At 58.4% G+C, this 21,260-nt stretch overlaps 3 protein-coding genes across 31 annotated transcripts in view; 2 read left to right on the top strand and 1 right to left on the bottom strand.

Moving 5' to 3' along the window:
- TSC1 (TSC complex subunit 1) overlaps positions 1–7,911 on the top strand; it is a 45,247-nt gene extending 37,336 nt beyond the window's left edge. For all 16 annotated transcript variants that reach the window (XM_039862947.1, XM_039862936.1, XM_039862942.1 and 13 more), the window contains 3 exons: positions 1,787–1,974; positions 2,057–2,218; positions 2,653–7,911. In XM_039862947.1, the coding sequence (XP_039718881.1) occupies positions 1,787–1,974; positions 2,057–2,218; positions 2,653–3,172 (870 nt within the window). In that variant the 3' untranslated portion in view covers positions 3,173–7,911. The remainder of the gene's footprint in view (positions 1–1,786; positions 1,975–2,056; positions 2,219–2,652) is intronic.
- Positions 7,912–8,554: 643 nt separating this feature from the next.
- SPACA9 (sperm acrosome associated 9) lies at positions 8,555–18,546 on the bottom strand. Of its 6 annotated transcripts, none has more exons than XM_039862965.1 (5): positions 17,989–18,310; positions 12,921–13,100; positions 10,578–10,780; positions 9,810–9,957; positions 8,555–9,245 (listed from the first exon to the last, which is right to left on the bottom strand). In XM_039862965.1, exons 2-5 carry the CDS (start codon positions 13,062–13,064, stop codon positions 9,135–9,137), a joined length of 606 nt encoding a protein of 201 aa, XP_039718899.1. In that variant the 5' UTR covers positions 13,065–13,100; positions 17,989–18,310; the 3' UTR covers positions 8,555–9,134. The 6 variants fall into 6 exon arrangements, with proteins under 6 accessions (XP_039718899.1, XP_039718902.1, XP_039718897.1 ...); XM_039862968.1 differs by having other exon boundaries at positions 8,555–8,990; positions 17,989–18,308; XM_039862963.1 differs by lacking the exon at positions 17,989–18,310 and adding an exon at positions 18,329–18,546 and having other exon boundaries at positions 8,555–9,957.
- A 57-nt stretch (positions 18,547–18,603) lies between these two features.
- AK8 (adenylate kinase 8) overlaps positions 18,604–21,260 on the top strand; it is a 106,155-nt gene continuing 103,498 nt past the window's right edge. For 6 of the 9 annotated variants that reach the window (XM_039862954.1, XM_039862961.1, XM_039862955.1 and 3 more), the window contains exons 1-2: positions 18,605–18,767; positions 21,165–21,249. In XM_039862954.1, the coding sequence (XP_039718888.1) occupies positions 18,684–18,767; positions 21,165–21,249 (169 nt within the window). In that variant the 5' untranslated portion in view covers positions 18,605–18,683. Of the gene's footprint in view, positions 18,768–21,164; positions 21,250–21,260 lie in introns of those variants that run through there. The other 3 variants (XM_039862956.1, XM_039862953.1, XM_039862958.1) reach the window with 2 other exon arrangements.

Genomic DNA, 21,260 nt, shown 5'->3' with positions numbered 1-21,260 from the left:
GATGTTAAATGTAGAACTTTCCCTAGAAACGACTATCACTCACTTGGGAGGTAGAGCAGCTTTGGAGAAAGAACGAGACGAGAGAACTCGGAGAGAGCTTGCTCGCGTGCATCCGCGGTGTCTCCTGAGAGGGGCGGAGCCGGGCGGGCTTCTGCGGGGCTGTGCCATGGTCGCACACTTGTTCACGTCGGGCCGAGCAAGCGCTGGCCTCTTTGGGCTGTTTCACAGTTTATAAAGCTTGTAACTGGTGCCTTCAACTGTGAGCAGCAACAAAGAACCAAACTGATCTGGCTTATCAAGTAATTTCATTTATTTCGCTTGAGAAGAAGTCCCAGGGCCGGCGAGTTCCGGGCTGGTCCGGTCAGCAGTTCAGGGACGGCGTCGGGAGCCTGGTTCTCACCGCTCCCTGCACCGCCCGGCCTGTGCCGGCAGCTCGTCTTCAGGCCAGCTGTGTTCATCACTGCAAGGTGTGCGCCTCAGCTGCCGCTGTCACGGTAGACGCCACGATGTCCCACAGAAGAGGAGCGCGTCTCTCAGCAAGGACAGCTTTCCTGGGGACCTTCCACTGGATCACCCCCCCACTTGTCATTGGCTGGGGTGGTGTCGTGTGCCCATCGGTAGCCAGTCACCGCCTTGCATCTGTCAGGGTTTGCCCTGGACCGGGGGCCGGGCTTCCTCTTGTGCAGTGGGGTGGGGGAGGAGGAGTGGGCACTTCATAGTCAGGTGGGGGCTGGCTGGTAGGTGCTGGGGCCGCCCCCGTGCGGTGGTTGTGAGGTTCAGGAAAGCGGTGGCCGGTCTAGGCTCAGTGCTCTGGTTGGTTCTCCGTAAACAACTGTTATCATTCATGACAGAGGTCCGATTTGTCGCCCTACCCAGTGGGGACGTCTGGAGCCACTGGGTGCGGCTGGAACGGCCCCCTTGTCTGGTGCCCAGTCCTGAGTTTAGGTCTGTCGCAGTCTCCGCCGAGGAGGCCTGCATTCACAAGTCACCCTCGAGGCAGGGGCACCTGTATGGAAGCTCATCTCCTTGCTCCTCATGGCTCGTTACCTCCTTTAAAAACACAAATGTGCAGTATATTTCCTATAAAGATTTCACCATAATGCTCGTTACGACAGTCTCCGGCTCAGTGCTTTTCTGAGCCCAGTGCACTTGCTCTGGGCTTTAAGCTGCTTTGATCCCAGGCCGTGTGTCTGGCCTGTGCCCCGCCATGTCAGGTCACCTGATCTGCAGCTGTCGCTTTGCCGAGCAGCCCTGCTCACTGCACTGCCTTCTGTCGCTCCGCCTCGGCTGGCATCGGGAGGAAGGGAGCCGCGACGCCAGCGCCCTGACGTTCGGAACGCGGGCGCGTTTTCATTGGCGTTTTGTGAATTTATCTGTTTACGTAGTTGATCCTTCAGTCACATGGTTTTATAGTCTGCTTTTTTATCTTTTTACTGATACGTATCAGCTTTAAAAATTTGCCAGTGAAAGACATACTTCAGTTTACACAAGTGTTTCTCGGAGATTAGGCCTAACGGTGCTGCTGGGTTTTGCTCTACCGAACATGCTGTGAGGATTATTGGGCCAAAGTGTCTGTGCGTGTTTCAGACGATTCTCTTAGGGGTAGACTTCAGGAAGGGTCACTAAGGCTGATATTGCCAGCTTATTACTTTCCAGAAAGTTGGCCTAGTTTCTACGTCCACAAGCAGTATACACACGTACTTTCTCGGTGCTTATTACCTGGATTTGTCAAAACGAACATGGCATGCTGCTTTTCTAAAATGATTAACTGCAGTCTCTTTTTTAGGAAGTGGAAATGATGAAAGCTGCATATCGGAAAGAACTAGAAAAAAACAGAAGCCATGTTCTGCAGCAGAACCAGAGGCTTGACACCTCCCAGAAGCGGATTCTGGAACTGGAATCTCACCTGGCCAAGAAAGACCATCTTCTGTTGGAGCAGAAGAAGTATTTAGAGGACGTCAGGCTCCAGGCGAGGTAACGTCCGCCGGGGAAGGTGGCGCAGTGCGGTCCTTTAAGAAGTGGAATTCCCACATTCCGGGCGGTCCGTGTCTTTCAGAGGGCAGCTGCAGGCTGCAGAGAGCAGGTACGAGGCTCAGAAAAGGATCACCCAGGTGTTCGAATTGGAGATCTTAGATTTGTATGGCAGGTTGGAGAAAGATGGGCTCCTGAAAAAGCTTGAAGAAGAGAAAACGGAAGCGGCCGAAGTGGCAGAAGAAAGGTAGGGACACAGCGCCGAGTTGGCGTCAGTGGCCTTGTCGTTGAGCCGCCCCTGACGGGGTAAGGACCGCGCCGCGAGGGGGACAGCAGTCACGGCCCGGTCAGGTGGGGCCGCTGCAGGCCGCCGCCCGTGTGGCGGAGACCCCACCCAGCCCTTCCCCTCGGGGGGCCCAGCCATCCTCGCATGCTCCTTGTCCTTGGCCCCACGTCACTGGCTGTGGTCACAGGAAGCGCCCGCGCTTCAGGGTGCCACCTCACGTCCCTAGTTGCGACTTCGTTTCTCCCGGTGTGTCCTGGCGCCGGAGTCCTCCGTTAGGAGATGCGGCGGGCCGGCAGGTTCGGTGTCAGTGTGAGCGGGCGTCCGGCAGCCCCACGCCTCCCGCTCGCGGTGCCGTGCTCTCCAGCTGCCCCCCCCGCCCCCCGGGTCTCTTACAGGCTCGACTGTTGTGATGACGGCTGTGCGGATTCTGTAACGGGGCGCGGCGAGGAGGCCTCTGGCCACAACGGCGAGACCAAGCCCCCCAGGCTGGGCAGCACCCGGGGCGGTGGTGGCGGCAGAGGCGGCGGAGGCAGCGGTAGCAGCAGTGAGCTCTCGACCCCAGAGAAGCCCCCGACCCCGAGGGCGGGCCCGTTCGGCAGCCGGCGCGAAGCCGCCCCGGGCGAGCCCTCCACCAGCATCCCTGCGACCGTGGGCTCGCTTCCTAGTTCCAAGAGCTTCCTGGGCATGAAGGCCCGAGAGTTATTTCGTAATAAGAGCGAGAGCCAGTGTGACGAGGACGGCGTGACCATCAGTAGCCTTTCGGAGACCCCAAAGACAGAACTGGGCAAAGACTCGGGCGTGGAAGACAAGAGCCCACTGAGCGTGGATGGCCCGTGCCCGTCCCCCCCGAATCCGGACAGTGTTGGACAGCTCCGTATCATGGACTACAACGAGACCCATCACGAGCACAGCTAAGGACGATGGCCAGGCAGCGCCAGCCTGCGGGGCGCTGGCAGAGGATGGGAGGGGCGGGTGCGCATTCGTGAGCCGCCCCCTTCCGGGGTCTGCGCGGCCAGCTCACGCGGTGGAGACGGGATGGAGGTCGTCTTGACATTGACTGAATGCAGAACGGATTTTGGATCTGGCCTTGAAATGCCTCTTAACCTTCCCCTCGACCCAGCCCCTTGACCTAGCGGTGTGTGCTAATCCGAGGGCCCGTTTGCATTCCTTAGTAGCTTTATTCTCTTCCTTCCCCTCCCAAATGGTTGCGCCCTTTGAACCAGTGCAATATGAGGCCAAATTTAATCTGAGTCTATCACCCCACTCTCTCCCGAAGCTTAGAAAACCAGGTGGGCTCCCCGTTAGCCGGGGTGGTCGGCGGCGCCGCAGGTAAGTCTGCCGCCCTCCAGCCCTGGGAGCGGGGAGCTGCACGGCCGATGACCTTCACACGAAGGCTTTCACGTGGGACTTTGTCGCTGCTCTTGGTTCTGAAGTTCGGCGTCCAAAGTAGCAGGTTTAGAAACACGGTGGTTCTTTTGGCGGTTCTGATGAGCTTCTTAGAAAGTTCTGTGTGAACAAACGTCTGTTGCTGGAGAAGCCCAGAGCCAGCACTGCGTGACCGCCCCGTGGGAATGCTCTGCCCGCCTCCCCCACTACCTCTTATTTATTTGGTGTTGGCTCGAAGGCCGGTACTGTCCTGAGCACAGGCCGGTGTGCGGGTGGTGACCCCACTCCCTGCAGGACGGAAGGGTGGCGACGCGAGCAGCCAGTTCCCCGGGAAGCACTGTGGCCGAGAGCTGCGCCCTCCGGTTCAGCTTCTCCGTCTGTTTGCCTCCCTTTGTGTCCCCACGCGCCTCTGTTTACGTCAGCTTCTTTGCGACACTGCAGCATAAAGGCTCTGAACGTCCAAAAAGGAACTTTCTTCGAAGTTCCTATGACCGTTGTTTCTCAGGCCGTGAGAGCTGCCTCACTGTAGCAGGTTCTAGGCCACCAAAAAGGTAACAGTTTTTCGCACCAATTCTAATTTTCAGGGGCCGACTCCCCAGGGAGCTGACGCCGCTGCCCTCCCACACGTTAGTGATGGCACAGTGTTTTAAAGCAGAGGCTTGGGGAGTGTCGACAGAGGCCGCTGCCGTGGACCTGGCTGGCCACACGGGCTCAGGAGAGGTGACAGTGGTCAGAACACTGGTGGTGGCAGAGAATCTGAAGTCAACAGATGCTCGCGAAGTAAATGCTAGAAGCCTAAGGCCCTCGCCTGGCGGTCCCGCTGGGGCAGGGGGCCTGGAAAGGCAGAGCCAGCGGGCTCGGCGGCTCGCTCTCTCCTTCCAGTCAGAAGTACCGACCGGCTCAGCTACAAAGAAGGAAGGAAACAGTGATGGCACGAACGTCACCATGGGCGGGAGCTCCGGCACTCGGGTGAAAGTCTTTTTTTTTTGAAGTGTGGCAGTAAACACTCTGGCTTCCCTAACCTAAAGGGGCTGAGTACTGAGACTCCGTGTCACCACGCTGTGCGAGCAGAAGACCTCCGTGGGATGGGACTTCAGGCCCGACTGGCTGACTCCGGCCTGGGAGAGGGGGTGCCCCTGCCTGCTGTGGGCGCCGGCGGTGGCCGTTGAGTGTTGGTGACACCCCGGGTCTCATTCGGCTTTGTCTAAAGGAAAGCTTAGAGGCGAACACGTGCTGGTTTCCTCGTTCGGGTTTAGAAAAGGGAAACACGAACAAATTCAGAAAGGAAAGGCGCTACCGGGGAACCGCCGAAACTGGCTCTGGAAGCCTGGCCCCACCCCCACCCCGAGGCCGGTCGCCGCGCGGGGCCGTTTCCCTGGCCGACTGACGGAGGCCGACGCAGAGGAGGGAAGAAACGTTTAACAGCAGGGCAGATGGTGAACGTACAGGGAGGAGAAGGCAGCGTGGTGATGGGGACTGAGGCCCAGGCCGGAGGCTCCCGACGGTGTCTGTGCTGGGGGCCCTGGGCATGGGGTCTGGCCTGGCAGTCCGTTTGTCCAGCTCCATAGCCGTGGCGACCCCGAGGGGCTGCGCTCAGGTCCCTCTAGGTCCTAGAGGCCATGGGCTCCGCCCAGCCCAGGCGGGGGCAGCGAGGCCTGGAGCCACGTCGGAGGGACCCGGCCGGAAAACAGGCTTCTTTGTCACAAGGGCTCAGTCGGGTTTTGTCTGGTTTCGGAATTGATGAACCTGCCACGAGTCAACGGGTCACTGGATCATGCCGCGGCGAGCGTTTGTAAAGATGGGAGGTGACAGTAGAGGAAGTCCTGGGAGAATCTCGGCCTGGGGACAGACGGGGCCAAGGCATTCAGCGTCCTGAGCGGATCCTGCCCGGAGTGCTCGTCCATGTCAGGGCCACTGAGCAAGCTTGCCTGTCTCAGCTGTGTGGCCAGCGTCCTGAGCCCCACTTGACACCAGCTAGGGTCGGGCACAGCCCCCGAGGAGATCGGCGTCCGCTGCTTGGGCAGGATGGCGTTTGTTGATAAGAGGAGCACCGCAGTATTTCTTGGGGTGGCTGTTGGGCGGGGAAGACGCTGGCAGCGTGGTCCCCATGGAGAAGACGGGTTTGGGGAGATGAGTTCACGGGTCTCAGAACTCCTGTGGATTTAAAAGAAGCTTTGACAAGGTTTTGCCGTGACGTCTGTGGAAATGGTTACTGTGGGTGGAAGAAATACCTGGTCACGAAGGCGAAAACTGACCGAAATCCAACGGTAGGGGACTCGGGCCGTTTCTGCGGTCGAGACGTTTTCAGAGTTCTCCGTGGAGACGAGACGAGCAGCCTTACAAGGCGGGTAGGTAGACGCGACCTCCCTGGGTTCAGCAGTTTTTTTCGGGAGAGAAAACTGCTTCGGTTTTGGGAATAAGCTGCTGAAAGTTCTTACTGGGCTCTGAGTGGAGAGAGACACGATAGATAAGCTACTTTGTGAGCCAGAATATACGTACTGTCTTTAGGAGAAGTAGTCCAAACTCTTCTCGAAAGGTGAACTGTTACAATCCACGACGAGGTCCTGGGAGCCAGTGACAATTGGAAAAATTAGGGCACCGCAGCCAGAGGGGCTCGCACGCCACTGGGCAAATCAGGACAACAGCAGACAGAACTCCAGGCTCTGGGCCGCCACCGTTTGCAAGAGCACGTACGGAATTTCCGGGGTGTTTGTCGAGAAAGAGCAAAGTCTAGCAGTTGCACAGGAGAGAATGGCTAAAATGCTCGTGGCGCTGAGAGGGTCTGTGAGCTGCCCAGAGCCGTGGGTGTTCTGTGTGGAGTGGGACAGGTGCTGTGACTGGCCAGTGTGAGTTTCACCAAATACTAGAACTGATCACTTGAAGCCAGAGAGAAGTTGCTGAAGAAGGAATGAGCGCGCTGTGCAGACACAGTCTGAGCGGAAGCCCCGAGAGGTGGCAGGCAGCACGACCAGGTTGAGGAAGGGTGGGCCGAGCACAGGCGCAGTCCAGAACTGCAGCCCACGCGGCTGTCACCCGCCTTATGCAGAGACTCGGAGAGGCCCGCCCTCTCTTCAGAGCGGTCCTGGAGAAGCCTGACCCCACCTCGGAGCGTGTCCCTATGTGGCGGGGGAGGGCTGTCTTTTGTGCAATGACCCACATCAGCACATCTCACTCCGGTGCATTTTCACTCTTCGAGGTACATGCTTTAAACGGACCAGCAGTGAGTGTCGGAAGCGGTATCGGTCTAAGACCTTTGTGTATCTGTTTACGTCCAGAGTTTTGTGACAGGCCCCGCCCCCGCCCCCGCCCCCGCCCGACCGCTGCAAAGGAATCATTGCACTTCATTAAACTTTAGAGGTGAAAGAACCAGTTGAGGTTGGGGCCTGGCCCCTAGGCTGCTGCTGTGACCCTCGTCCCCAGATGGCTCGCTTCCCCATCTGTGACTCTGCTGTGCCCAGGGGGAGCAGTGATCCCGTCTTTTCCGCCGTCCGCCCCGCAGTCTACACCTGCTCGCCTGAGGTGGCGGCTGTAGCGACACGGCAAACCTGCCTGGGACGGTTAGGCCCCTGTGCCCACGGCCGCTTTGGGCCTTGAGACGAGTTAATGAGGCAGAGGAACTTTCTCCCCACCCCCACCCCCCATCCCTTTCCAATGCCACGAAATCGCCATCCCTCTGGGCTCAGCAGGCTGGTGAACCATTGGAGTAGGTCTTTTAGAGGAGAGCCCTGAGAGTTCCAGACCCCCCAGACCAACCCCTCCTCCTCCCCACCCCGATAGTGTTTGGACAGGAGGGTGCGTGTTGCTCTGTGCGCAGACGCTGGCTCATCAGAGGGGCGGCCGGGCATTTTGCACCAGGAAGAATCAGAGATGGCTTTTCGGAAGACTCGTATGGACCACAAACACATTACGGAGGAACAGATTTTGCTGACATAAATCTAGTTTTGTAATTTAATCATGAATCAAGCATATGTGGCTAACTTGCAGTTCGAAGGGATCCCATCAGTGAAAAAGATTTTTTTAAATGACTGCTTTTAGTTAATTTTTAAAAAGTCATCTCTTATCAAAAGGTTTAAACTTTCCCACCTCGATCTTAAAAGCATGTCAAACAATCCACATCAGATGCCGTAAACGTGAACTGCGAGGGAAAATGGTACAATCTTAGTGGGAAGTGGAATCAAAAGGGTTTGCTGTCCTTAGAATGTTCCAGAATGTCAAGGCAGTTGCTTGTGTTTAACTGTGAACAAATAAAAATTTATCGTTTTGCACTACTTCGCCGTGTCGCTCTGAAGTGACTCGTGTTGGCCTCTGCAGGGCTTACAGGCAAAGTGGGGACTAGTCCGAGGTGCGGAAACCTCGGGGTCTGTGTGGGTTGGTGACCTTGGGCGGCGGGTGGAGGGGGCTGACAAGTTTCCAGATCTGGCTTTAGTCTCTTAAGATCTTTTTTGTTCTGGCAGAACATCTGACAAATGGTCACAAATCTCCAAATTTATGTGCCTCAAATTCATGCCCTCTTCCCGAAGAGAGGCCTGGTGCTGTGTGTGTGTGGGGTGGGGGTTGACTTGAGTCATCGCTACCAGAAAACAGGTGGCGGCGGCCTGCGGGTCTGCAGGGCTGACCCGCCTTTCTTTCGGTGTGTGCTTGTCTTCCGAGGAGTCGGCCGGCACGTTGGGCTTTATGCAGCCCTTTGGCGGAGCCCAAGTGACACTGACCTTGTTGGGAGCTGACTAACCCTGAGCTCTGCTGGTTGTGTTTTGTGAGTGTGTCAGGGAAAAGTGCAGCTTGCACCCAGCACCTTCCATGTGCTGTCAGGCCAAAGGCAGGAATCCCCCCTGTAAATGGCTGTTAGACTTCTTGGCCTCACCATCCCTTGCTGGGGACGCACTGGGGGGCGGGGAACCAGGGCGGAACAGCTCTGTTTACAACGCGGCTTTTAATTGCTCGCCTGTGCCCGGTCGCTCCCTGGAAATCGGGCTCCTCGGCCCATTTTAAGGGTGGAAGCAGCTCCTTTGAGACAAAGACTCAGAGGTGGCAGCTTTGAATTTTGTCCAGAACACCCGGGCATTCTTGTCTGACCAGGTCTCAGATACCTGAGGGCCACTGTGCCGCTCTGCGGGCCTCTGGCAGAACCCGCTCAGAGCTGGCTTTCTGGAGCTGGGCACACTGCAGGGGCTTCTCTGTGGTCCCACTCGTGAGGCTACTGCCCAGTGTCCTGTGATGTCTCAGCATAAACGTGCTTTTCCTTTAGGGCTGAGTCCCAGGAAACCACGCCAGGCAGAGAGGTGGCAGAACACTTTTATTCTTGACTGTCACCCCCGAGGAAGCAAGAATACAGAAGCTAAGTCGCCCCCTGTGAAGGAAAAAGCCGACAGTCAGCATGTCGCCACGCGCAAGGGCCGGTGGCCCATCTTACAGTCGTGGGCCTCACTCGTGTCGTGAGAGCCAGACAATGGTCTTGTGCAGGAGCCACAAAGTCAGATTCTTCCGGCGTCTCTCAGTCTCCGTCTCCCAGGTAAAGGAGAGGAAAGTGGGCTCGTTCCCCTGCGGGCTTTGGTCCGGGGACCTGGTCACACTGCAGATGGGCAGTGAGCCGAGCCGCGGCAGCCTGGGAGGTGGGAGCAGCCCTGTCTCACAGAGGGACACGTCTTGCCTGTGGTGGCCTCCTGCAGCCTGGTGGCCGGCCTGGGGAGCTGGGCCTGCCTGGTGTGGGGGACTGGCGGAGCCTCCCGCGGACACCCTCTACCAAGCACACCGGGAGTGGCCCATCGTCATGGGCGGGGTCTGACGCTCAGGGGCGAGGAGGAGTTAGAAGTTAAAGCAGGACGGGAAGAGAGGTCTCAGGAATACGTCGGGGGCGTCCCCTTTGCGGTTAATGAGTGACAGGAGCCGTGGGTGCCAACGACAGTGGATTGACCCGTGGAAACTAAGTAACAAAGCACCCCAGGGGATGGGACCGGGTGGCAAGCAGGTCACTGGCTTTGAGTTACAGCTTCCCACCAGGTGGTCTCCAGGGAGGTTTCGAACTTCCCTTGTCCTTGCCCTTGGGTTTGAGGCTGTCTTTTCTAAGTCGCCTGCACCAGAGTTTCCGTGACCCCGGCCGGGCGCCTGCGGTCTGGGGAGGACCAGCGGCCGCCGCGGTGGCTTCCTGGCGCTCCCCGGGCTCACTCACGTGCTGCAGTGCTTTCCGGGGCAGCTTCTCCGAGTGGGCGACCCATTCCTTCATCAGGTCGAGGATGATGGGGATGAGGCTGACCACGCCGCCGTAGTGGTTCCTGGCCTCGTCACAGCTGAGGTGGTTCACCACGTCGTGAGGATATCTGCCGGGGCAAGAGGGGGCCGGTGAGCCCCCCGTCCGGGGACCTCGTGCTGTGTGCCGTGGCGGGCCACTCCCCAGCCTCGGCGGGCAGTCCTCATCCTGGCCACACGGGAGGCCCGTGGCAGGTTTCAGGACTGTGAAGGCACCGTCGTCCCCACAGCAGGTGGAGAGGCCAAGGACCCAGGTCACCCTGGTGTGAAAGGAGGTGTAAACCATGCCCCCAGATTTGGAGACCCCTGGCTGAGGACTGCGGAAACCCACCGGAACGGCCCCGGAGTACGCCGCGTCGCCCTCGACTCTTCTTACGCTAATATGCACATGGTTCCTTAGGACCTGGGTGCCTGAGCTCTGGATTCCCTAGGGCTCAGAAGTCCAGGGCTGGCGGGGCTCACTGCTCTGAGCCCCTCCCTGCGCCTGGGGCTTGCAGCAGGGGGAGGGGCTGTGTCCCATCTGGGGCCTCAGGGTCCCCGTTAACTGTTCCAGTGGATCAGTGGGCCTAGCATTTCCCAGGCCTTGGCCGTTCGGGTTTGGCCGCCTCTCCACAGAGGACCCGCTCCCGTCCCCGCCCCTCCCCACAAGCACACACTACCGAGGCGTCAGGAACAGGACCAGCGGACTCACTTTGCTCGCAGGCTGCTGAGGTCGTTGCTTTGGCTCACAAGGGTTTTGCACTTCTCGAGCAGGTTGTTGGTGACGGGCGTGCCGGAGTGCAGGGCCTCGAAGCGCTGGCAGAGCTTGCTGAGCTCCGCGCAGGTGTCCAGGAACATGAGCAGGATGCGCCGGTCTGTGGAGTTGTTGCAGTAATGCTCCATGTAGCTCTGCACCTGCGGGCCCCCCACCAGTGCCGTCAGCAAGTGGGGGGAGGTGGGGCACCACCCCGGGCCCAGCTGCTCCGTGGGAGAGCCCAGGGACCCTGCCCAGCCTCGCCCGGCCTCCCGGGGTCCAGATGCCAGTCGTGTTGAATGCACAGACCCCTACGTAGAGCAGACGTCATTAAGTGTCCCAGGTACCCTGCAAAATGCTTTGCAGGCCCAATCTCACTCGTCTTCACCTAAACCGTACGGGCTGGGTAGTTTTTAAATCCTCACTGTACAAATGGATGCTGGAGGCTCGGGGAGGTGACGCGAGCTGCTTGGGGACCACCCAAAGTAGCGAAGCTGGGTTTCGCTCCAGCTCAGCGGCTCCAAACCCCCCCTCTCACCTGTCCCCATGTACCTAAGCTGATGCCTAAAACAAAGAGCTGGCCTCTGACTTTTCATGCCACAATCCCACTTAGAGGATGGCTGGGTGGGGCCGCCCAGACTGAGAAGCAAATAGAAGGAACTGGAATCCTTTGCAGTTTTGTTGTCTTGTGTGTCCAAGGCAGAGAAAGGAAGGGTACATAAGTCAGCGGAGCTGGGGAAAATGATTATCCATATAAGAAGAAAAATGTCTCTATCTCATACCAAAGACAAACATCAGCTCTAGGGGGACGAGGTGCTTAAACACGCAGCACACGACCAGACCTCAGCGTGAGCACGCTGCAGACGCGGGAGTGGGCAGGCCGTCCTCAAACGAGGCAGAGGGCGCGCACAGCTGGTCTGCTTCCCGCTCCTTTTCTTGAGGAGTCCTCTGTGGGTCAGGGCTCTATCTCTCCAGAGTGACCTGGGACCACCCAGTGCCTCGACTGGAGGTCAGGCGAGGGCAGAGGCCTGACCTTGCCCTGGGGAGCGGCTGGTGGGTCCAGGCAGGATCACCACACGGTTCCCTTCCTCTCCACGGTCTGGGAGGGACATGGTGACCTCCAGCACGCATAAAGGCCTGAGTCTAAACCAGGGTTTTCCTGCTGCCACTGGGAGCCCTTTTGTTGCTAGAGGCAGAGGCTTTGACACCCACTGGGCACGCCTGCACACCCGCCCTGGGACGAGGGTTGAGGACGGAGGAGCCTGCACCGTGGTGTAACCACAGCAGAGCAGTGTCGTTGGGCCACCTGGTGTGTGTGCATGTGACCGCAGGCTACGTCTGGTCCAGGGAGGGCAGGGTGAGGTTGGAGAGTCAACACTTCAGGTAGAATCAAAACGTGGGGCCGCTGTTTACCAAGAACCTTCTGGAACCTAATGCAGGACACCCCCACACACACACTCGGGAGGAGCTGGGGTCCTTCAGCTCTGCCGCAGACTCTGAGTGACGGGTGCGTGCACCTGGTCCTCTGAGCCTCTGGGGAGTGGGGTAAACAGGATGAAGCCAATTAACTTCCAAGTAGTTCAGGTTCAGGAGGGTGTGCTTCCACAGAGAGCCTGCACACCTGGCCAAATCTTACAGGTGGCTTGGTGTATCAAGGTGAAGGTCATATGGGTGTTCATTTTCCATTGGTTCGAACTTTTTCAAGTTAAACTGGGAGATGTTTTTACAAAAATGAGAAAAAAGAATTTTTAAAAGGGCGCTTGCCAGCGAGGGCTGCTGTCTCCATGCCCGGGAGTGGGGTGGGGTGGGGGCCCGGGCCTGTGTCCCCAACGCACGGAGCCTCAAGCCGGTCCCTGAGGAGACGCGGGTTAAGTGAAAACGTCTGTGGTCAGTGTGCTTGGCGTGCTGAGCTTCTCGAACGCCCTTGGATCCCCAGCTGGGACCACGTGTGTGCAGGGGACAGCCCCGCGCAGCCTGCGGGTCTTGGCCGGACATGCGCTGAGTGTGTCGAGGATCTCATCAACCTGCTTCTCAGCCCCGAGGAGGGGGGTGGGGGCTGGGGCATGTGCTGCTCTTCTCACTTTACAAGCGAGGAAACTGAGGCTCAGAGAGGCGGATCACTGGCCGAGGTCACAGCAGTGGCCCTCGCCGCTGAGTCTTGAGCCCACGTGTGAGAGAATGAACAGGCGGCTCGCTCCGTGCGTCCCCTCTCCGGGCCTCAGCTTTGTTTGTTTCCGTCTTTCTAGCAAGGGGCGGGGCCCGGGGCTGCCCGGCATGGGGTTGGGGGGGGCGCTGCGGCACCTGCTCGATGCTGCTGATGGGCCGGATCTTGTCGTGGGCGCTCTCCCTGCAGTGCTCCAGCGCCGCGATAAAGGTGAACTGCTGCTGCTGGAAGAGCTTGTACCTCTGCTCGATGCCGCGGAGGGCCTCCTTCACCTCGTTCATCGCCCCCGCCGCGCTCGCTTCCCGGAGCAGACGGGCCTGCGGGCGGGCAGCAGTCAGGAGCTTCCAGGACCAGGCTGCAGGCCCAGCGCTGGCGTCAAGGGCAGGGCGCTCACAGCCCGCACGAGGCGGTGCCCCACAACCCTGGGGGCGGGGACTGCTGTCATCCCTCCGGCTGGGAAGGGACTGAGGCCCTAGGAGGCCACGCACTTGCTTGAGATCCCCCAGGCCGTCCGTGACAGAGCCGGGCCTGACCCAAGCCCATCTATCCGCCAAGGACACATTCTTTGCCATAAAACGACTTCCTTCCCTCCATGGTGGACAAGAATTTCTCTGGTCCTCGGTCTCCCCAGACTGTGAGAATCTCAATCAATCGCTCGCTCGCTTTCTCTCTCAATCTCTCAATCTTTCTCAATCTCTCTCTCTCAATCTCTCAATCTCTCTCTCTCAATCACACACACACACACACTCACTAGACCAAATCGTTTTAAAACATCGGCCACTCTGCAATTGGCGAGATCCTTCCCAGTGGGCCAAGCAGGGGAGGACTCAGCCCTGGACCGTCCAATCTGAGAAGATGCAGTTTCCCGGCCCAGTTTGGGGCAGACGCCCTGGTCTCAGGTTTGACCATCCCCAGGCTGAGGCCCCGGCTGCTCCTCCCTGCCCCCTCCCACCCTCCACCCCCGTTAACTGCAGGGTGACCCTGGTTGGAAATGTGAATGCCTCGGAGCGTGCTCTTTTTTTGGTGCCTCACAGACTGTCCCAGTGTGATTCAGGCGTCCACAACGCGTCTCGAATCTCCCTTGGGACCAGGAAAGCCCACAGATTCTGTCCTCTGTGACATCACAGTTTGGCTGAGCACACACAAAATACTCCAGGTCACAGGTTTATGGAATGTTAGAGCTGGAAGGAACCCCAGCAGATCAACTCCCTTTAACCTCTGGAGGGAAAATGACACCCAGGGTGTCACAACAAGCATGTGCCAGAGACGCCCTAGGTCCTAGCAACCTCGAAATTCCCCAGCACACACGGAGCCCAGGCACAGACATGCAGGGGTCAAAGGAGGTGTGTGGAGGGAAGGAGGAAGGCTCCTAGCGAGACGCCGCAAGGGGGTGGGGCCAGAGGACTTGGCAAGGCCACATCCGGGCTTCCTGGCAGGTTCCAGGTGGAGGGTGAGAACAAAGTGCAGCCGGGAGGCATTTCTGCTATGCCTCCCTGGGCACCCGGAGCCCAGCGCGGGCTGGAGCCAGGGAGGATGTCTCTCCGGCATCAGGGAGATGAAAGGAAACGCAGAGGGAGCAGACCAGATGATGGCCTCCAGGACCGAATGGGAGCAGTGACTCAGCTTGGGGAGGGCTGGGTAATGGCGTCCACGTCCTGGGCTGCGAGCTGAACCGCAGCCAGGCCGCCATAAAGGAGCTGGGCCAGAAGGGACCCTGACAATTGTGCCCCATGAACCTGAGAAGGTTGACTGTATACACAATGGAGCCCACTTCAGCGGCTGCGCCTGGAGGCCACCCCTGGGAGCCACATTGCCTGTGTTCGCCCACAGAGCAGGGCAGGCGCGCTGCGGGCTGGCCCGGGGTCAGGCCAGATAGGGCAGCGGCCCCTTTCCAGCTCCGCCACCTCCTCGCTCAGCCCTCCTATTCTCCCGTGAACTGGGCAAGCTGAAAGGGGAGCTGGGTTGGGACGTGGTGGGGGCCCACAGTTTGTTGAACGCCTGCTGTATCCAGTTGCCTCCCGGCCCCCACCTGGAGGCAGAAATGGCACATGATGAATAAGGACGCAGGGGTGTTCTGTCCAGCCTCCCCTGGCATCAGGGGCATTTGCCTTGGCACAAAATTTAAGGGGACACCAGAAAACCCAGCAATCGAGATAGGTAATATTTTTTTAAAAAGTTAATACTAAAAAGTCCATGAAGAACAAAACCCCAGAACTTTAAGTAAAGACAGTGCCTTGCCTTTGGAGCCTGAGGCAACAGGGAAAATCAGTAATAATTGATCCTGTCTCTTAAAATTTTGATATTTTATTCTAAATGAGTTTTTGCATAGATTTTGGTTTTTAAAAAATCTTGCATTGAAATATTATTTATCTTGCTTACTGAGGTTTTGGGCATCCCCCCCAAGTTCTGAGCCAAGGCACAGTGCCTCACTTGCCCCACCCTAGTTGGGGCCCAGGGCTTACAAATGACTCGGAGCTGAAACCTAGAACAGTCGGTGCAGCACGTGGGCAGGCTCAGGGAGGGCCGAGCGCCTCGAGCCCGGCCTCTCCCATATGCTCAGAGCTGCGGGCGGCGCTGGTTAAGAACCTGAGCTCTGTTGTCACGGGGTCTTGGGTTCAAATCCTGGTTCTACCACTTCTTGCCGGCCTCGGGCCAGCCGCTCATCCTCCTCTGAGCCCCAGAGTCCTAACGTGCATTGCAGGAGATGGCAGGTGTAAGGTGTGAGCCCGGAAGGTGGCAGTGCCCGGTACTTGGAGCAGTCAAAGCCACTGCGATTAAACAGCGCACATGCGTGACCGGGGATGGGCACGGCGTGCCGCCCCGAAGCCGCAGGGGCTGCTGAGGGCTCGACCTCCTGGAGGGGGGAAGGTTTGAAGAGGGCGGGCTTCGGAGAGGTAGAGAGCAGGCAGGTGGGCTGGGGAGGGGACCCTGGCCAGAGGTTGGGGTGGGGATGTGGAACATCGCGAGCGGGGCACTCAAGGCGCTTAAGCACACGCGGTTGGGGTGAGGCTGCGGGACGCCAGGCGTCAGGCAAAACTCTGAGGGGAACCTGGAGGCGTGTAAAGCAAGGAAGCGAAAAGCGCTCCGCGCGTGCGTTCACGTTTGTCCCTCCACATGCTGCGCCTCGCAGGTGCCGGGCTGTGCACCACTGAGCAGAGCGAGCGAGGTCCGCCATCCTGCAGGAGCTGCCTCTTAGCGTGGGAGGCAGCCAAGCAGGATAAGGGAATGAGGAGTAGTTCAGATAGGGGCACAGCTAGAGAAACCGAGGCAGGGCAGTGGGACGCAGAGGCCAGGGGCGAGGGCTCCGCGGTCTGCAAAGGGGCGTTTGCAGAGGGAGGGTCGGTGCGCTGCATGGCGAACTGCAGCTGTGCTCCAGCCCTCACTGTGATGCTGGGTGGCTCGCCCCAGTCTTCCTAACAACAGGCGACTTGATGGGGCTCTAGGAAAACCCTGGACATGCATTAGCTCGGCCCTCACCACAGCCCTGTGAACAGGGCACCATAATTATCCCCGCACGGCAGAGGATGAAGCTGAGAGATCACACGGCTAGGAAGTGAGCGAGCCAGGATTTCCTGCTCACCTCTGCCTGATCGTATAAAATCCGGGCTCTTAACTCGACTATCTCCCTCCTTCCCTCTGGAATGGTCCAGAGAGACAAACATGCCAGACATCGGAATGGGGGCGGACTGAAAAGCTGCTTGAGCCCTCCGAGGAGTCACGCACTAACTGGACTCTGGATCTCGCTTCCACTCCCATGAGACTGTTCTCTGTTCTCCATCCTAAAGCAATGGGGACTAGCATTCAGAGGCTGCCCTGTGTACCTGGCTCCCTGCCACCTTCCTGAAGCTTCCTGGGGCTGCCAAACTCTCCAGGGATACAGTACTACCTCAGGGGTTGGTGGCCCCAAGAGCCCCTGAGAGCAGAACTGACTCGGTTCTTGATCCTAGAGACTTGTGACATGCACGCCAGAAACGTGAGAAGAGCTGTAATAAGCTATCCAAAGTGATCGTCCCTTGAACGAGAGTCACTGCAGCCAAATTAGTCGGGATGAAAGACACAGGGTGCAGGCACTTCTCGCTCTGGGAGGAGGAAGGAAAAAATGATTACCCAATAGGTTTTAGGCTTTAATTGATTTGTATTTTTCCAGCCTGCTAAAGAAGATTAAATCGTGGTATGAAAAGCGCCTAGGGCTTAAAATAAATGAAGAGAAAGGCAAGTCATTTCAGAAATGTCCAGGAAGCAAACCGAATCTCTCTAGTGCAAATCGCAGGCTTGCTTGCTGTGTTCTTTGTTAGGGGGAGGCAGCTTCCTTTCCTTCCCCAGCTGTCTTTGCAGTTGGGTTTGACAAGCCTACCAAGGTTTGAGCACTTTGAGGAAGCAGTTCCGAGGGGGAGACAGACCTCAGCCTGTCTCTGGGCTGCTGGTGGGTGGAAAAGGCTTTGGCTGGCAGTCAGGACACCTAGTTCCAGCCCTGGCTTTGCCTTTGATTAACAAGTGACCTTGGCTAAGAATGTTCTCCTTTCCGGGCCTCGGTTTATCCACCCATAAAATGAGAGAGTTTTTATTAGAGGCTCTTTGAGGGGCTTTCAGATGCTCTGTGATCAACGACTAAGAGGGAAAGAGGCCCAGAAAGGGGAAATGACTTGCCCAAAGTCACTCAGCCAACTATTTTTCACCATTCTGATCCTCCAAATTCTCATCTGTAAAATGGGAATGAAGGTGCCTATTTCTCAGGGTTGGCGCAAAGATTAAATGAGGTAATACAGTAGCCCCTATGTATTGTGCCCTTACTAGTTGCCAGTTACTGCCTAATACTTCAGATACATCGGTTCACGGAATCCTCCCATAATCCTCACTTCACGGGGGAGGAAGGGAGGCACAAGCAGGCCCACGCAGCTGGGGAGAGGGCAGCCAGGATCCGAGCTCTGGGCAATCTCTATTGCCTATGCCATCTTCCCGCTCCATAATGTACATACACAGGACAGTTGAGCGCACGGGGCTCAAAAACGGTAGTTCCTGCTAAGAATGGCACCATAGCTAAGAGCTCTCAGTTCAGCGCTGCGTCCGCACCCCGGCTGCTCGCGTCCCACTGGGGATTAAAGCGACCCCCACCAGGTCCCACTCCCTCCCCATCCGGGGCAGCAGCGGCGGTCCCCCGCAGTCTCCGCTCCCCCAACCCCCAGTTTCCGAACCCGGGGCTTTAACCTGGCTTGTCCTTCGCTCACAGAGCGCCCCGAAGCTGGAGTGTCTCCGTGGGTGTCTGGGGCCCCGGAGGGGCGGGGAGGCCCTGCCCAGGGCTTGGGACGGGGGTTGGGGTGTATGTAGGGCGGGGAGGTCGGGGTGAGAAGCGGGGACGCGGGCTTGATTGTTACCGCGGGTGTCCTAGCAATCGGGTCACGTGGCGGCCCCGCCCCACCCCCGGGGCGGCCGGCGGGGTCTCCCGGCGCTCAGAAGCGGCGAGTGGGGGACGGGGGTTTCCGGCGGGGTCTCCTGCCCTCCGGCCAGCCTCATGGACGCCCCTCCCTCTTCAGATGTTCTCCCTCACCTCTGTTCTTCATAGATGGGGAAACTGAGGCCCAGAGAGCAGAGCTCGACGCCTGCGCCAAGGCGCGTGGGCGGAGCCGGGAGCAGACTCCGCCTCCCGCCGCCTCGGGGGTGCCGCCCTGCGCTCGGGGTGTTCTGGGGTGTCTAAGCCCAGGGGGCCCCCCTCCCGGGGGGCGCTTGCCCCCGGCGGCCGAGGGCGCGGGCGGGGCAGCCGGGCGGGGGCGGCGCGCGCTGATGACGTCAGGCCGTGGCGCCCCTAGCGACCGCAGTCGCCAGGGGCGGCGCGTGCGGATGACGTCCAGGAGCCGCAGCCTTAGCGACGGCGGTCACCAGGGAGCGGCGCGCCGCGCCGGAGCATGGACGCGACCACCGCCCCGCACCGCATCCCCCCGGAAATGCCCCAGTACGGGGAGGCCAACCATATCTTCGAGATGATGCAGGTGACCCGGGCCGTCCCGCCCTGTCGCGACCCTGGGCGGCGGCCGGGGCCCCTCCGTCGCGGTATCGGTGCGCGCTGGCGACCTCGCCGCTGGGGGGCCTCGTTTGTTACCCACGAGGTTGTCTAACTTGGGGCGCCGGACTCCTGTCTCTCGACCTGAAGACATACCCTGTCCCTGTCCCGCGGACCCAGGGCGGAGGAAAGGGGCAGGCCCCCTTGACCGGGATTTGGTCCTCGCTCCGCACCAGCTGGCGGCCTGGCCTGGAACAAGTCCCTAACTGTTCCCGGTTCCCCCACCTGCGAAATGCCGGGTGGTAAGAGGTGGTCTCCAAGGGGCTCTGAGCGTCCCGCCTGTCTGCACTGCTGGGAAGCGTCCGAGCTGGGAAGCGTCCGAGTTCAAGGTGGCATCCCCATCCTCTGAGATGCCTGCCTCTTGGGACAGCAGCCCTGTGTTTGGGCAGCAGCGCTTCCCACCTGGCCCTTCCTCCTCAGGCATCTGCTAAGCTCTCCTGGGTTCTTGACCTAACTGGGCCCCCAGTCCCTGTGTGACCTAAGGCAGAACCCTGCCCCAGCGTGTGCTGCAGGTGTCCCTTCTGCACCTCCCGGAGGTAAAAGCCTTCAGGAGCTGTCCAGCCACTCAGGTGTTCGAGAGCCAAAGGGAACCCGGAGCACAGTTCCCAGAGCATTTGTCTAGTCTTCCGGGTCTGCCGGGTCCCCAGAGGCATCATCTCTCCATCAAGTAGACGCTGCTTTTGGACAGTGTTAAGTGACAGGAAAAGAGAGAGAGAGGTTTTGAAAATTGAGTGGTCGGTCTAAGTAAATGGGTGGCGGGCAGGATGGAGGCGGGGGCTCCTAGGGGCACTGTCGTCCGCTCTGGAGAAGCCGGTGTAGCTCATTGTGACTGTTGGAAGCAGCAGCCCCAGAAAGCTTTTTAGTTCAGTATTTCCAGCCTTTAGTCAACTGTGCGCTCCCTCCATGGTTTTTACCATTTCCACGTTTTATACTTTTTACACAGGAATTTCCAAAAATAGTCTGAAGTTCTGATGTACACTTCCCCCCAGCTTCCCCTAGTCATAACATGTAACATGCGTGTAGTACTCTGTCAAAACCAGGACACTGACGCCTGTGCAAGGCGGTTCACTAGACTCCAGCCTGGCTTGGATTGCATCTCGTTTTACTTGCACTCGTGTGTTTGGTGTGTCTACGGTTCTATGAAATTTTATCACCTATGCTAACTACTACCACGTTTCCATTTTAACCAAATCATTTCTTTAAATCGATCCACTTTTAAAGAATTAAGGAACTCATTCCGTCTGCCTCATCCTAAGCACTATCTTTGAAATCATAGGTTTGATATATTTTTGTCATACACATTAGATATGCAACCATTTAAAAGTGAAATTAAGAATATTCATCTGTGAACCATCTAAAAAACCATCTAACACCATGTCACCGGTGACATGTGACTAGGGACCTCATCCAGCCTTGCCATCTAATGAGTGGGGAGGCTGAGGCCCAGAGAAGGGGAGGGACTTGCAAGTTAGATGCAGAAGTGTGGGGCGGGGCTGGGACTTCTCACGTTCAGTGCTCTTTTTATTGTCCCAAGCCCTCCCCTCCCTCAGAGGGCTGCCGCCTGTCCCTGCTTGTCCCTAGGGCTGACGGGTTCTCCCACGGCTCAGCCCAGCTCCTCTCAGCTACCCGGTTCTTTTCTGTGCCCTTGGTTCTGGAACCATGGAAGCTCTTTCCCTTGGAATTAGATGGCCAGGCTCTCCCAGGGCTGTTTAGAGATTTGGCCGGTGAATATTCTGTCCCGCTCTGCAGGGGCACTGGTAGTAGTGGTGGCCCTGTCCCCCAGTAGACATCTGCACTGGGCATCTACTGTGATTGCGCCAGGCACTGGGACAAGGGCGAGACAGTAGCAGGGCACCCGGGGGCTGCAGGAGCGTGTGGCAGGACTTACCCAGTGAGCGCGATCAGGAAGGTGTATCTCTATTGAGATGTGAGGGCTGAGGAAAAGTCCTCCAAGCCAAGGGAGCAGCATTTGCTAAGGCTCAGGGGGAATGAGCGCGGTGCCGAAGAACCGAGAGAAGGCTGCTCTGGGAAGCACAAAGGGACGGGGGAGAGGGTCCTGGGACTGACTGCGTGGGGCGCGGTCCCTCCAGGTGTCTCCACAGCGGTATTCAAATGGCCCCTCCCTCACGCCTCTGCGGGGACCCAAGCAGCTGCCCGGTGGAACAGGGGCTGGGTCCCAAGTTGAAGGCACACTGGTGGGCTGCAGTGGAGAGATCAGGCCCCATAGCCAGTATCTACAGTGACCAGGGGGCTGGGCCACCTGAGCCTGGGGCTGTGAGGGCCCCTGCAGGTGTTGATCTCCTGTGTGTCCGCCCCGTGCCCACAGAACATGCTGCAGCAACTCCTGATCCACCAGCCTGAGGATCCCGTCCCGTTCATGATCAACTACTTTCAGCAAGACAACGACAATGGTGAGCACTCC

The sequence above is a fragment of the Pteropus medius genome, unplaced genomic scaffold, assembly GCF_902729225.1.
Source record: "Pteropus medius unplaced genomic scaffold, Ma_sr-lr_union100, whole genome shotgun sequence".
Classification (NCBI taxonomy): domain Eukaryota; kingdom Metazoa; phylum Chordata; class Mammalia; order Chiroptera; family Pteropodidae; genus Pteropus; species Pteropus medius.
Note: the sequence above shows the minus strand (reverse complement) of the source record. Positions and strands in the feature narration are given on the sequence as shown.

Excerpts from the sequence above, each read along its gene's own strand:
- SPACA9 (XM_039862963.1), bottom strand. The coding sequence starts at position 13,064 with ATGAACGAGGTGAAGGAGGCCCTCCGCGGCATCGAGCAGAGGTACAAG. Across the intron at positions 10,781-12,920 it reads CCATCAGCAGCATCGAGCAG|GTGCAGAGCTACATGGAGCA; the intron begins GTGCCGCAGCGC and ends GGGGGCCCGCAG. Across the intron at positions 9,958-10,577 it reads CTCAGCAGCCTGCGAGCAAA|ATATCCTCACGACGTGGTGA; the intron begins GTGAGTCCGCTG and ends TTGCCCCGGCAG.